Genomic DNA, 15507 nt, shown 5'->3' on the forward strand with positions numbered 1-15507 from the left:
TGTACATGCTAAAGATAATACATCTTTGCAATGGATGTTTGGAACCAATTGATATACTGGGATTTTAAATATAGAGCCTTGCTGTCATTCTGCCATTGAATCTCAAAAACTTTAGGCCAAATATTTCAACAATAATATTATATGTGAGTAGTCTAACCACCCCAATGAAAGGACAGAGATTATGAGACTTGGATTTTAAAATATCAAGATTCAATGATATGCAGTCTAAAACAAACATGCCTTAGATTTAGACATACATAAGTTGAAGTAAAAGAATGGAAAAGACATACTATGCAAGTAGAAAATGTAACAGAGCTAAGTGGCAATATTTGTATCATATAAAATAGACTTCAAGGCAAGAAACATTACTAAAGACATAAGAGTGGCATGCCATAATGAGTAAAGGTCAATTAATCAGAAAGATAGAATTTATAAATTATAAATTATTACATAAAATAAGTGTATACATAGATTATAAATGTATACACCACTAATAAGAGAACCTCATAATACATGAAGCAAACCCCAACAGAATTGAAAGGAGAAATAGACAATTCGATAGTAACATTTAGAAATTTCAATATTGTACTCTCAATATTTAATAGAACAGCTATATTATTTAAAAATCTATACTAAATATAAGCTTACCATGCAACCCAGCAAATCATTCCTAGGAATCTACTCAAGAAAATTGAAAACCTGAATTTATACAAACACATGTATGTGAATGTTTTAGGCTACTGTGAACAGCATTATTCACAGTAGCCTAAAACTCATAACCATCCTATGTCCACAACTGATGAGTTGATAAACAAAATGTGGTATATCTATACAAAGGAATATTATTCAGCAATGAAAAAGAATGGATTACAAATAATATAATATGCCAGAATCATTGTATTTTCGGTGAATTATGTGAAATGTGAATTATATCTCAATAAAGTTGTTTTGTTAAAAAAAAGGAATGGGCTACTGATACATTCTATAACATGGATGAACCTCAAAATTTTTATACAAAGTAAAAGAAGAAAGACACAAATGACTACATATTGTACAATATCACTTACGTGAAATGTTCTCATTTCCTAGAGATGTTAAAATTTGAAAAAGTTTGCATTTTAGACTCTATGAAATACAGTAATTTAGGACTTTGAGTGATGATTAGTATTTATAATTTTTTCTTTAAAATTGTGGGACCATGTTCTTAGCAGCATTATTGAGGTACAACTGACGTATACCTAAGGGGCACAATTTAAAGCTTTTGACATAGGTATCCATCTGTGGCACTATCACCACAATCATGATAGTAAAAATACCCATTACTGGCCAAAGTTTTCTCGTGACCTTTCCTGTTATCCTTCTCTCCTACTTCTGTTCAATCCCTCTGGGTTTTTTTGGGGGGGAGGGTGGGGGTGGGGGGAGTCTGGCTTCTTTCACTCAGTATAAATTATATTTACATTCATCCATATTGTTTAATTTTAAAATTTCTGTAAGACTCTTTTCCAGGCATTGTAGTTGAATTTTCCCATGCAAAGTTATTATTTTGAACTGTAAACTTGCCCCTCTTCTTCTAATCATAATTGATAAACCAGTAATTAAATAATATTTCTTGTACAGAAATAAATTCAACCATTTAAAGTTAATTTGAAATTATGTGTCAAAGATGAAAAGCTCTCTGGTAACAAGTTAATGAGATACAAAATCAAGCCGAGTTGAAAAGTCTTCTCTTAAGAATTTAAATAATGGGATAGACAGCTAGCTTCTGTGATGGTTTCACTTGCTCAACAAGTATGGGTGCAATAGAGTTTTTTAATTCCCCCATCTCTCTTTGTTTCTACAATGTTGAAATTATCTAGAAAACTAAGTGATGTTAAAGAATAATGTAGATTTCTTTTATTTGCCTATGATTCATTGAAATTTTTGTTTGTTTGTTTTTCAGACCAAATGTTCATTTAGCTTGTTCCGGGATACTGGGCATAATTTGCTTCATAATAACAAAGTAGGAGGAGTTAATTCTCCATTGTCCAAACCAGTTGTTTCTAAGAACCTGAAAGAAGATAAAATAGTAAGAAAAGGATATAAAAGGAAGGCCTAGATCTGGGGATATGGTAGGTTGTTGAGAAGGTGATGATTTTGCTGATTTTGTTACATTCCAGAGGCTTACACTTATTTGTCATTTGGTGAATTTCCTCAATTTGATTTGCATTTTGATGCAACATAATGATTAGTATTCCTGCCATTGTAAAGACCATATAAGAATTTCATTTTTAAGGTATGTTCATTTCTTTCAGCCAGCAACTAGTGTAAAATCTCAGAGCTCAGATACTGCTGTGGAAATTCTGGATGCCACTCTAAACTACAATCCAGAAGGACAGGTAACTATGCATAAAGAGTTGGAAAATTAAGTTTACATTCATCAGTCCTTTACTGAGTAAGGTAGTATGTTGTAGTGGGAAATGCTCAGGAAAATGCTCATTGAGTTACCATCCTTATTTACCATGACTGGTTTCTGATGTTGGGTAAATTTCTTTATCTTGCTGAGACTTACTGAAACAAATAGGTACCAGATTAACTTTAAGGACTGTTCCAGCATTACAAATTTATGTCTTTTATTAATGCTACTATTTTGAGCACTATGAGGGATGCAAGGATGCATCATCTGCAGCATTTATTCGTCTGCTCTCAGGACACTCAGCGGTCTGGTGGGTGAAATACAATTGGTACATAACTAATGGCAATACAGAATTTTGATGAATGCTGTAGTAGAGGAATGCATAAAAGTGCTGTGTGGGCTCCAACAAAACAGATTAGTAGCTACTAGAATGGGGCAATCTCAGAAATCTTCATGGAAGAGGTGGCATCCAAGCTAAGTAGTGAAAGAAGAAGAGAAGCCTTTGCCAGATAAAGATGGAAGAAGAGGCATTTCAGGGTCAGGGAACAGCTGGAGTCAAGGCACAAAGAAGATAGCAGAATTTGGGGTACATCAATTAATTCAATGTATGGCATAGAGCAGCGGTCGCCAACTGGTGGTCCGCAGACCACTGGTGGTCCGTGAGGTCTGAAAGGTTGGCAACCGCTGGTTTAAGGAAACGTTGGGAGCAGTGGTCGCTAACCAGTGGTCTGTGAACCACTGGTGTTCCATGAGGTTCATAAGGTTGGTGACTGCTGGTATAGAGAAATGAAAAAAAGAAGAGGTTCTAGGAGGTGAGAAATGAGAGAGTGTGATCTGGGTTGTAGAAAGGCTTGCTAAAAAGTTTGGGCTTAATTCTACCTATCCTATCTAATAATAGAGAAACATGGTAATTAACCGTAACTTCGCTACTCTTCCCATTGGCTAATCAGTGAGATATGCAAATTAACCACCAGCCAAGATGGCGGCTAATTTGCATACTGCAGGCAGGGCGGGACAGTGCCAACCGCCAGCTCGCCTCCATCCGGGGCTGGCGGCAGAGGTCACCGCCCTCATCTGGCCCTCCTGCAGGGGACCCGGGGTTGGCGGGTGGTACCCTGGCAATCAGGCACCCGCCCCGTCCTCATCCGGCCCTCCCGTGGGGGACCTGGGGTTGGTGAGTGGGACCCCAGCGATCAGGTACCCGCCCCAGTATCCCCTGTGCAATGGGACCCAGCGCATCCCATGTGCCACCCAACCTGGGGTGGGTAGGTATCCCATGTGCCACCCAACCCGGGGTGGGTAGGTCGCGGGCATGCCCGGCAGCCTCCGTCAGTGCCTCAAGCCCCAACAGCAGCAGTGGCAGCGGCAGTGGCAGTAGCGGTGGCGGCAGTGCCCGCAACCTGCCCGCCCAGGTGTGAGCGGCCCCAAGCGGGCAGTGCGTTCCATCAGCCGCTGCCCAGGCGCACATGCATGCAGGTGAAGTCACCTGTGCCTGCTTTCCCAAGGCCTGAGAGTCTCAGGCCTGTGGGAAAGCAGGCGCTGTGAGCTGGTGATCCCAAAGGCCTGATAGCCCGGCAGTGAAGGCAGTGTTGGGACTGGGGAGTGGTGAGCGGGTAGAACATGGCCCTGACTGGGCCAGTCGCTATAACACCCACTGTAGCCAGCACACTGCCTGATCAGGGGGTGGGGCCAGCAGCCAACCTCGCAGCCCCTCCCCTCTGCAGGCCTTCCCCTGATCAGACTCTCCCATCCACATCAAGAGCAGGGCGCTCAGAGCCTGAACCCTTCCTGGCAGCCCCGAGTCTGTGGGGTTGAGAATTCTGGTGGCCCTGCCCAGAGAGTAGAGGTGCCTGAGTGGCAGGGACAGGGACCACAGGCCTCCAGGGAGCACTGCAGAGTTGGCGATGAGAGGAGAGGGCCTGTGAAGGGGGAGAAGGTGAAGCCAGTGGACATCAGCCCAGAATCCAGCCCTTCCCCTCCAGAGGCAGCAGGACCTAAACCCAGAACCCCAGCCCAAATTGGAAGAGCCTGAGGGAGCTTCAGGAAGCTCTACGCAAAGCTGCACATTGAGAACGAGAGACTTCGTGAGGCCCTGACCCAGACCACGCTGCGGCTGGAGCAGCTCAAGGTGGAGCTGGAGCGCGCCGTGCAGAGGCAAGAGCACTTACTTTGCAGAGAGGCCGGCCCTCCTGGAGCTGGCAAGATTTGAGCGCAGGGCCCTGGAGGGCAAGGCCGCTGAACTGGAAGAGGAGCTGAAGGGCCTGTCCAATCTCCGAGCTGACAACCAGCGCCTCAAGGATGAGAATGTGGCCCTGATCTGCGTCATCAGCAAACTGTCCAAGTGACCCCGGAGGACTTGCCTCTGCACCTGCATTTATACAGCTGCTTTTGCCACATGCACCCCTTCCCTGTGTGAACATGAGTGACAGGGCTGTCGAGGAGTCTCTGAGAAGCCATAACCTTCCTTGAGATATCCAGGTTAGGAGGGGAGGACAGAGCCCCCAGGAGCCAAGGGGGCCATCTGAGGCCAGGATGGAGATGGGAGGCTGAGCCAGGTAGGGGGACCAGGGCTGCAGGCAGGACCAGAAAGGACCTGGGGACCAGGAAGTGCCAAGACCAGTAGCCAGGACCAGAGTGGCCACCCAGAGGTCCCCTCTCACATGTGCTGCCACCAGTCACCCCTCCAGCCCCTGAGCAGGGATCCTAGAATGTGCCAAGCATCCTGCCGGCCTGGGCCAGGTGAGCCTGTATATAGGGTCCGTGTGCAATAGGAAGGGATGTCTTCTATTTTTTGCTGCCCCCTTCCCATCGTTGTCCCGGGCAGGGGGAGAAGGTATTTTTCAGACATAGCACAGGCACCACAAGTAAAAGTTGTGAAGTTGCCCCCCCAAAAAAAGAGCAGGCTGGCTGGCCAAATACCCCCTCTCTTCCCCCCCCCCGCCAGCCCCGCCCTTGATCAACCTGCCCCACCACAATAGGCCCACAGCCCCTCCCCGTGGCTGTCTGCCCCTGATTGCACCCCCCCACCCCAAGAGGGGGCAGGGCTGGGCAGCCAGCGTCCTGCAGCCCCTCCCCAGACTGGCCTCACCCCTGATCCCCCCACCCCAATAGGGGTCAGGGCTGGCCAGCCAATCTCCTTCAGCCTCTCCACTTGCCCAGCCCCACCCCAGATTGCCCCCCCCCCCCCCACTGCAATCAGGGGCAGGGCTGGCTGGCCAACCACCCATGGCTCCTCCCCCAGGCCACTGGCCCCGATCGCCACCCCCCAACCCATTTGGGGGGGTGGCTGCCCAGCCCACCAACCACAGCCCCTCCCCATGGCCAGCCCCACCCCCAATCAGCCCCCCAACCCCAATCAGGGGCAGTTGGGAGCAATCAGTCCGGTGGCAGGGGGTACTTGGGGCAAACAGGCTGGCAGGGGAGGCAGTTGGGGGTGATCAGGCTGGCAAACAGAGTGGTTAGGGCCAATCAGGCAGGCAGGCAGTCAGGTGAGTGGTTAAGAGCCAGCAGTCCTGAATTGCGAGAGGGTTGTCCGACTGCTGGTGCAGGATCGGGCCTAAACTGGCAGCCTGACATCCCCCAAGGAGTCCCAGATTGGAGAGGGTGCAGGCCAGGCTGAGGGACCCCCTCCCTCCAGTGCACGAATTTCATGCACCAGGCCTCTAGTCCTTTATAATAAAAGGATAATATGCAAATCAACTGAACAGTGGAATGACTGGTTGCTATGACACGCACTGACCACCAGGGGGAAGATGCTCAATGCAGGAGCTTCCCCCTGGTGGTCAGTGGGCTCCCACAGGGGGATGCCACTCAGCCAGAGACCAGGCTCACAGCTGGCAAGCGCAGTGGTGATGGTGGGAGCCTCCCCTGCCTCTGTGGCAGTGCTAAGGATGTGCAACTTCAGACTTAGTCCCGCTTAAGGGGAGCGAACCTAAGCCAACAGTTGGACATCCCTCAAGGGCTCCTGGACTGTGAGAGGGTGCAGGCTGAGCTGAGGTGAGTGCACGAATGTCATGCACCAGGCCTCTAGTCCTATCTAATAAAAGAGAAACATGGTAATTAGCGTACGACCGCTACCCTTCCCATTGGCTAAACAGGGCAATATGCAAATTAACTGCCAGCCAAGATGGCGGCCGGCAGCCAGGCAGCTTAAAGTGAACATGAGGCTTGCTTGCTTCAGTGACGGAGGAAACCAACGTTCCCCACCTGCCGCTGCAGGCCTCTGAGCTGCAACTCTAAGCAACTATGTTACAAATATAGAAGCTAAACAAAACCCCAGAAACCTGCTTTCAGCAGCAGAGGCCTAAGAGCTGGAGCCAAGCCTCAAAGCTAAAGCTGGCCCAGAATAAAATAAAAAGAAAAAAAGGAGCAGTTGGGAGCTTCAGTCACCCGCCAGCCTGAAAACAGCCCTCAGCCCCTCACCCAGACTGGCCAGGCACCCCAGTGGGGACCCCCACCCTGAAGGGTGTGTGACCAGCTGCAAACAGCCATCATCTCCTCACCCAGGCTGGCCAGGCACCCCAGTGGGGACCCCCACCCTGATCCAGGACACCCTTCAGGGCAAACCAGCCGGCCCCCACGCGTGCACCAGGCCTCTATCCTATATAGTAAAAGGGTAATATGCCTCCCAGCACCAGGATCAGCGGAGCCGAGAGGCCTCCTGGCACTGGGATCAGTGTGACAGGGGGCAGCACCCAAACCCCCTGATTGCCCTGCGGCTCTGTGTGTGACAGGGTGCGGTGCCCCAACCCCCTGATTGGCTCTGCTCTGTGTGTGACGGGGTAGAGCCTTAACTTCCCCATCGGCCCTGCCCTGAGTGTGAGAGTGGCGGTGCCCCAACCCCCTGATCGGCCCTGCTCTGTGGGTGATAGAAGGCGGTGCCCCAACCCCCACCCCACGGGCCCTGCTCTGTGTGTGATGGGGTAGAGCCATAACCTCCCCATTGGCCCTGCCCTGAGTGTGACAGTGGCGGCGCCCCAACCCTCTGATCTGCCCTGCTCTGTGTGTGACAGGGGGCGGTGCCCCAACCTCCTGACGGGCCCTGCTCTGTGCATGACAGGGTACAGAGCCCCAACACCCCTGATTGGCCCTGCTCTGTGCGTGACAGGGGATGGTGCCCCAACCCCCCAATCGGTCCTACCCTGAGCGTGACTGAGGGTGGCATCGCAACCTCCCAATCTGCCCTGCTCTGTGCATGACAGGGGAAGGCGCCCCAACTCCCCAATCAGCCCTGCTCTGAGCCCGACTAGGGGCTGCACCTAGGTATTGGGCCTGCCCGCTGCCACCCGGGAGCAGGCCTAAGCCAGCAGGGCGTTATCTCCCGAGGGGTCCCAGACTGCGAGGGCAAAGGCCGGGCTGAGGGACCCTCCCCCGCCCCCCCCCGAGTGCACAAATTTTGTGCACTGGGCCTCTAGTATATATATAAAAGCCTAAACGACCAACTGACTGGCCGGTAGCTATGATGCACACTGACCACCGGGGGGCAGACGCTCAATGCAGGAGCTGCCGAGCAACAGAGCGACAGCAACTTTGTAGAGTGCCCTTGCATTCTGAGACCGCTCAGAGGATGTTGGACTGTCAGTTTTGGTCCGATCCCCGCAGGCCGGGCCAAGGGACCCCACCTGCCAGAGGGACCCTGCTCACTCCACAGATGCCCTTTGAGCCCTGGCACCACCCCAGGTGCAGCCGGCCTGGGCAGTACCACAGGAGGTTGGCTCCAGGGCATGTCTGGCCCGTCTCACCCAGTCCTGCCCCACCGGCCACCTTCTAATTAATTTACTTTCAATGTGCACAAATCCATGCACCAGGCTTCTAGTAAGTAATAAGGCTCTTGAGCCTCATTTTAGGGACTCACATTAAAGGTTTTTAAACTTATGTGGAAATAAGACCTTAATGTGTGTTTGAAGGCAAAACTCTTGCAAGGATGTGAAAAAGAGAAACAGAACGTAGAGTAGGGACTTCAGATGTCAGTTGATAGGTTTTTCTGAGAGTACAGATGAGTATTGATGACAGTTTGAGTTAAGGAAGAGATCATAGAGAAAGTCAGAAACCTGCAGAGGCACGGTGGAACTGGGAAGCTTTGAGGTGATGAAGAAAAGTTAAAGGTAACTCAGGTTTCAAGCCTTTCTTTCTGGAAGGGTGACACAATCATTAAGAGAAACTTTAAAAGAGAGGCTGATATAGGGGGAATGATAAGTTGGACTTTGGACACGTTGCATTTAAGATGCTAGCAAAATTCTGGGTAGAAATGTCCATCAGGTTGCAGTTGGTAGATGGTGGTGAGTAGGCTGTGAGTGGGAATGTCGGGAGGTTATGAGGAGAATATTTCTGCAGAACTCATGAAAGAGTTTTGGTGGAAGAAAGAATGGCACTCACCTAAAATAGTTCCAAGAAAGGTATTGAACAAGTTGGACAGGGCTTCAGCTGGGGTAGAAGTTTCCAAGAATAAAATTGAAAGTGGTTCCCTGCAAGAGATAGCCACTGTTGTTATTTTTCTATCCGGTTATTTTTCTATGTAAAACATATTTTAAGTTAAGATTACACTATATTTATAGCTGTCGATGCACTTTTCTCACTTATTATATTGTGAATATTACCTTATGTTACGATTTTTTTCATAAATATTTTTTACTGAAAAGAATAAATTAGAAAAAAATGTCTTTACAGCAATATGTAGAAGCAGGGACATACATCGTGTTGGAGATTCAGCTGAACAAAGCCTTGGTTCCAAAGCGATTGCCAGAGGAGCTGGCCAGACGGTGTGTAGCAATGTTCTCATACTTGTTTTGCAAAAGCAATTTAGGTATAAGTAAAAGGAAGTCAGCTTGTGACCATAAATGTAATCTTCCCTAGGCCACACATCAATTTTCTGCTCTCCGCCCGCCCCTCCAGATAAAGTTTCTTATATTTTCTTACTATAAAAGCAGTATATGCCTATTATAAAAAATTTGAGAAATTGAGATTAGCCACAAAGTATAAAGACACACAGATTTCTACTCACCCATTGATAACTGCTTTTAATGCCTTGGTATTTATCTTTCTAGAATTATTGTAAAGCCACTCTACTATATGAACACATATTCCATGTCACATTAATATACTAGTATGTAATTTTTAAGAAACTATTTTTAAATTGTACCAGAGTCCTTTGATCATTTTTCTAGGAAATTGCCATTTTATCTAGGTTATCCAATTTGTTGATGTACAGTTGTTCATGGCATTCTTTTTTCTTTTTCTCATTTCTGATTTTAGTAATTTGAGTCTGTTTTCTTTTTTCTTAGTCCATCTATCTAAGAATTATCATTTTGTTGATCTTTTCAAAGAAGCAGTCTTTTTTGTCTTATTGATTTTCCCTATTGTGTTTCTTTTCTCTTTCATTTATCTTTACTCTAATTCTATTATTTCCTTCCTTCTGTGAGCTTTGGGTTCAGTTTGCTCTCTTTTTCTAGTCCCTTAAGATATACAATTAAATTGTGTATTATATTATTGTGTGAGTTAGAGCTGTAAATTTCCCTCTGAACACTTCTTTCACTGCATTCCATAAGTTTTGGTATGCTGTGTTTTTGTTTTCATTCATCTCAAAGTATTTTCTCATTTGCCTATGATTTTTTTCTTTGACCTATTATTTTAAAGCATGTTGCTTAATTTCCACATATTTGTGACTTTTCCTGTTTTCCAGTTTTCTTCCAGTTATTGATTTCTATTCTCATTTCATTGTAATTAGAAAATATATTTTATATGGTTTCAATCTTTTAAAATTGATTGAGATTTATTTTGTGGCCTGACATATAGTCTATCCTGCAGAATGTTCCATGTGCACTTGAGAAGAATGTGTATTCTGTGATGTTAAGAGGAATGTTCTGTATATGTCTGTTAGATCAAATTGCTTTATACTGTTAAGTCTTTTATGTTCTACGTAGAGGCCCATTGCACGAAGAGATGTGTGCAATAGGCCTTCCTTCCCTTGGCTGCCAGCACTGGTTTTCCTCCGGCACCCAGGACCCAGGCCTTTGGCCTGGCCTCAGCGGCTTGGCTTCTCCGCTGCAGCTGCAGTGAGGCTTGGCTTCTCCTCTGCGGCTGCAGTGAGGCTTGGCTTCTCCTCTGCGGCTGCAGTGAGGCTTGGCTTCTCCTCTGTGGCTGCAGTGAGGCTTGGCTTCTCCTCTGCGGCTGCAGTGGAGAAGCCAAGCCTCTTCAGTCTTCAGTCTTCAGTCTGGCCAGAGCCTTCAGTCTTTGCTCCGTGCCTGTGTATGCAAATTAACCACCATCTTTGTCAGGTTAATTTTCATAGTCACTCTGATTGTCTGGTGGGCATAGTGGAGTGACACTGATTTGCATGTTTCTCTTTTATTAGTGTAGATTGATCTTCTGTCTGATTGTTCGACCCATTTTTGAAGTGGGGTATTAAAATCTCTGTTATTAAAGATCTGTCTAATTCTCCCTTCAGTTGTCTCAATTTTTGCTTTATATATTTTGGGTCTCTATTATTAGGTACATATATGTTTATTATTGTTATATTTTATTGCTGTCTGAAACCTTTTAGGTATCTATCTATCATCTCTCTGTCAGGGCCAGCCTGACAGGGTTGAGCCGGGCTGAGGCAGGGAGGTGGGAATTGAGAAAAGAAAGAAAGACAGGAAAGCGGGGTCGGGAGGACCCCAGTTCTCTCGAACTGAAGCAACTTTATTAGCCACACAATCCTATTTATACACAACACACTGAATCGGAGGTCTGTCAAGAGGAATGTATTCTTTGTTCCTCTTAATCTCTAAGGGAGGGACACAGCAGAAGGAAAAGTTCTCAGTACAGCATATCTCAGTAAATAGTTACAGACTTCTTGGTAAGCTATGAAAGGCTGTTCTCATTCTACAAATGTTGCTCTCATTCTACTGATAATCGCCATCCAAACAAGTCTGGGAAAACACTATGGGTAAGGGTCCCAGCCTTGCTAGCCCCTACAGGTGCAAAGACCTTGCCAGCTTACATCTGGCCCCCCAACATCTATCTATATTGTTCTTCTTTATCTCTTATTATCTTTTTTATTTCAAGTCTATTTTCTCAAGAAATATAACCACCCCAACTCTGTTTTGGTTACTATTTGCATAGGATGTCTTTTTTTTATCCTCCTACTTTCAATTTTTTTGGTGTTCTTATATCTAAAGGAAGTATCTTGTAGACAGCAGACAGATGGACACTGTTTTTGTTTTTTTAGTTACCTTTAAAAATTAAAAATGGAACTGCCATTTGACCCTGTCATCCTAGTTCTAGGAATATGTTCGAAGAAGCCTGAAACACCAGTCAGAAAGAAAATATGCACCCCTATGTTCACTGCAGCATCATTTACAATAGCTAAGATCTGGAAACAGCCCAAATGATCTTCAGTAGATGAGTGGGTAAAAAAGCTGTGGTACATATACACAATGGAATACTATGCAGCTGTAAAAAGAATTTCTTACCCATTGAGACAGCATGGAGGGATCTGGAGAATATTATGCTAAGCCAGTCACAGGATCTCACTTATATGTGGAATCTAATGAACAAAAGAAACTGACAAATGAAATAGATCCAGAGACATGGAAGCATGCAACAAACTGATGATTCTCAGAGGGAAGCGGGGGAGAGGTGGGAAGATATTAACCAAAGAACATATGCATATATGCGTAACCTATGGACACAGGCAATAGTGTGGTGAAGGCCTGGGGAAGGGGCAGAAATGGGGAGGAGGGATGAATGGGGGAAAAACAGGGACATAAAAATATAAATCCAAACCACTAATCTCTGCCTTTTAATAGGAAAGTTTAATCCATTTATATTTAATGCAATTACTGATAAAGGATTTACTTCTACTACATATCTATTTCTTATCTGCTTGTCTGTTCTTGAATTCCTTCATTACCGCCTTTTTAATATTTGATTGGATTTTTAAAATGTACCATTTCGATTTCCTTCTTCTTTCTTTCTCTTTATTTTCTTAGTGGTTACCTTGGGGATTACAATGATCATCTTAAACTTGTAACAATTTAGCTTTAATATTATACACTTGGTTCCTCCTATATATCTCTATCCCTTCCTCTTTGTATTATTATTGTCACAGATTATAGTTTATACACTGTATACCTATTAACAAATATTTATGATTTTTCCTTTATGCATTTGCCTTCTAAAAAAAGAGGTAAGGAGGGGTTACAAACCAAAAGTACAATAATAATGGCTTTCATAATTACATTTACCAGTGTTCTTCATTTCCTCATTTACTTTTGAGTTCCTTTCATTTTAGCCTGAAGGGCTTCATTTAGTATTTCTTATAAGGTAGATCTTAGTAACACTCTCTTAACTTTTGTTTATCTGGGGTTGTCTTAATTTTTCCTTCATTGTTGAAGGATAGTTTGCTGGATGTAGAATTCTTGTTGGCAGTTTTTTCCCCCCCAGAACTTTAAATGTTACCCAAATGCCTTCTGGCCTCCATGGTTTCTGATGAGAAATGATCTGTATTGAGATTATTGAAACTATCTATTAATCTTATGTGATGAGTCACTCCTCTCACTGCCTTGGAGATTTTCTCCTTTTCTTTTCTTTTGACAGTTCTACTATAATGTGTCTTAGTGGAGAGCTCTTTAGTTTTATCCTTCTTGGAGTTTGATAAGCTTCTTGGTTGTTTAGATTCATATATTTCGTCAAATTTAGAGGTTTTGGCCATCAGTTCTTCAAAATTTTTTTCTGCCGCTTTCCCTCTATTTTCTCTTTGTATTCCCATAATGCGTTTGTTGATACAAATATGTGTGTTGACGATGTTCCCCAGATTTTAGACTGTGTTAATTTTTTTCATTTTTCTTACTGTTTCCTTAGGCTGAATAATTTCAATTGTCTTGGTTCTTTCTTCTGCTTGATCAAATTTATTGAACCCTCTAGTGACTTTTTCATTTCAGTTATTGTTCTTTTCAACTCCAAACTTTCTTTCTGGTTCCTTTTGTTGTTGTTGTTAATCCTCTCCCAAGGATATTTTTCCATTGATTTTTAGAGAGTGTGGAAAGAAGGGGGAGAGGTATCGATGTGAGAAAGACACATCAATTGGCTGCCTCCTGCACTCACCCCGACCAGGGCTAGAGATCGAGCCTGCAACTGAGGTACATGCCTTGACTAGAATCAGATCTGGGACCCTTCAGTCTGTGGGCTGATGCTCTAGCCACTGAGCCAAACCAGCTATGTCTATTTGGTTCCTTTTTTATGATTTCTATCTCTTTACTGGTATTCTCACTTTGTTCATACATCATTTTTCTGGTTTCTTTTAGCCCTTTGTCTGTTGTTTTCTTTAGCTCTTTGAGCATGTTTATTTAACATCTTTTTGTAGCAAGTCCAATGTCTGGGCTTCTTCAAGAATAGTTCCTGTCAATTTATTTTTTATTTTGAAGATGCCATAGTTTTGTGTTTCTTGGTATATTTGGTGATTTTTTTGTTGTTGAAAACTGGACATTTGTTTACTAGAATGAGGGAATATTGGAAATAAAAGTTTATCCTTTCCCAGGATTTGCTGTTTTTTCATTAAGTTATAGCTAGTGTTTTGACTTGAGATTTCCTTGAATGCCAGTACCTTAATATAAACAAACTAACAAAACCAAAACTTAAAAATTTTTTTTTTGTCTTTGAAGATGACTGTGCTGGGCTATGTATTTTTTATTGATTTCAGAGAGGAAGGGAGAGAGAGAGAAACGTCAATGATGAGAGAGAATCAATCATTGATCAGCTGCCTCCTGCAACCCACCTCCACACGGGATCAAGCCAGCAACCTGGGTATGTGCCCTGACCAGGATTCGTACCATGACCTCCTGGTTCACAGGTTGATGCTCAACCACTGAGCCACAGTGGCCAGGCTGGGCCATTCTTTTAACACTTAATCAGGCTCTTTATAATTCTATTTCATCTTTCACTTCCTGCTTGCACTGAGGTTATATATCAGTCATTGGTGAAACTTAGGGTCTTCTCAGGTTTTTTTCTGAGCACAGTTCCAATCCTGGGCATGTGCAATACATACAACTGCATTTGAATACCCTAATTTCCTAAAGATCATCCATCTCTGGCTTTCCTCCTAAACCGTGTGCTGTGTTGTATGTCTTAACCATATTCTCCCCACAGAGCTGTGAGTTTTTCATAACCTTACAGTGTTTTTGAGCAATTCCTAATCATTGTTTTTCTACCCTCAGTGGGTTTCGAATTAGGAAAAACAGAACTGAGTGCTTTATGTCAGCCCTGCAGGTAGTCCCTGACAGGTTAGAACACAGTAACTTGCAAATAAGATCTGCTCTGTTCCTCCAGAAGCAGGGACCAGTGTGCCACACTGGAAATGCAGGGTCCTATCCTTAAGACAGCCACTAAACTGGAGATGGAGTGGGACAAGGGTCAGTAAAAATGTATAAAGCTTTTCTACTCTTTAAATTGCCTTAAACCTTTGACTGTTTTCCAGAGTTCTGACAAAGTTGGTTCTGACATTTTTCTGGTTCTGTTTTTCAATATTTCTATGGAGAGATGGAAGTTTGGAATTATCTACTCTGCCATTTTGCTGATGTTTAGACTTCACTTTTTGATGTGAGAAGCACCATGCTCAAGAGTGAAAGGAAATGATAGCTTTTATCTTGTAGGCTATTCACTACAGATATTTTTTAAGAGTTTTGATAAACATTCCTGCATTGCCTTTCCAAAAGTTTGCAGTTCTACAAGTGATGTATGAGACTATTATTCCTTCATACATTCACCAACACAATAATTTTTTATTTATGCTATTTTAACAGGGAAAGAAAGTTTCTCATTTTAATTTTAAGCTACATTAAAGATGCTTTAGTAAGAGTAAACATTTGAAGATATTTATTAGTCATTGGAATTCTCCTTTTTTTAAAAAAATATTTTTGTTGCTTTACTGAGCTACACTGGCTGGGCTGGAAGTCTCCTTTTGAGAATTACCTGGATCTTTTATACCACCTTTAAAAAAAAGTTTTTATTGACTTTTAGAGAGAGAGGAAGAGATGGGGAGAAAGAGAGAAACATTGATATGGGAGAGAAACATCTGTCAACTGCCTCCTGCAACCCCCTCTACTGGGGATTAAACCCATAACCCAGGTATGTACAAT

At 44.2% G+C, this 15507-nt stretch overlaps 1 protein-coding gene across 1 annotated transcript in view; it reads left to right on the top strand.

Annotated features, from left to right (window-relative positions):
- Positions 1-15507, top strand: part of CFAP70 (cilia and flagella associated protein 70) — a 100223-nt gene that overhangs the window by 42691 nt on the left and 42025 nt on the right. The window contains 4 exon segments of the mRNA XM_081105253.1: positions 1940-2067; positions 2069-2108; positions 2292-2375; positions 9059-9150. Of these exon segments, the coding sequence (XP_080961379.1) occupies positions 1940-2067; positions 2069-2108; positions 2292-2375; positions 9059-9150 (344 nt within the window).

This window comes from Myotis nattereri (genome assembly GCF_964212035.1).
Source record: "Myotis nattereri genome assembly, chromosome: 13".
Classification (NCBI taxonomy): Eukaryota; Metazoa; Chordata; class Mammalia; order Chiroptera; family Vespertilionidae; genus Myotis; species Myotis nattereri.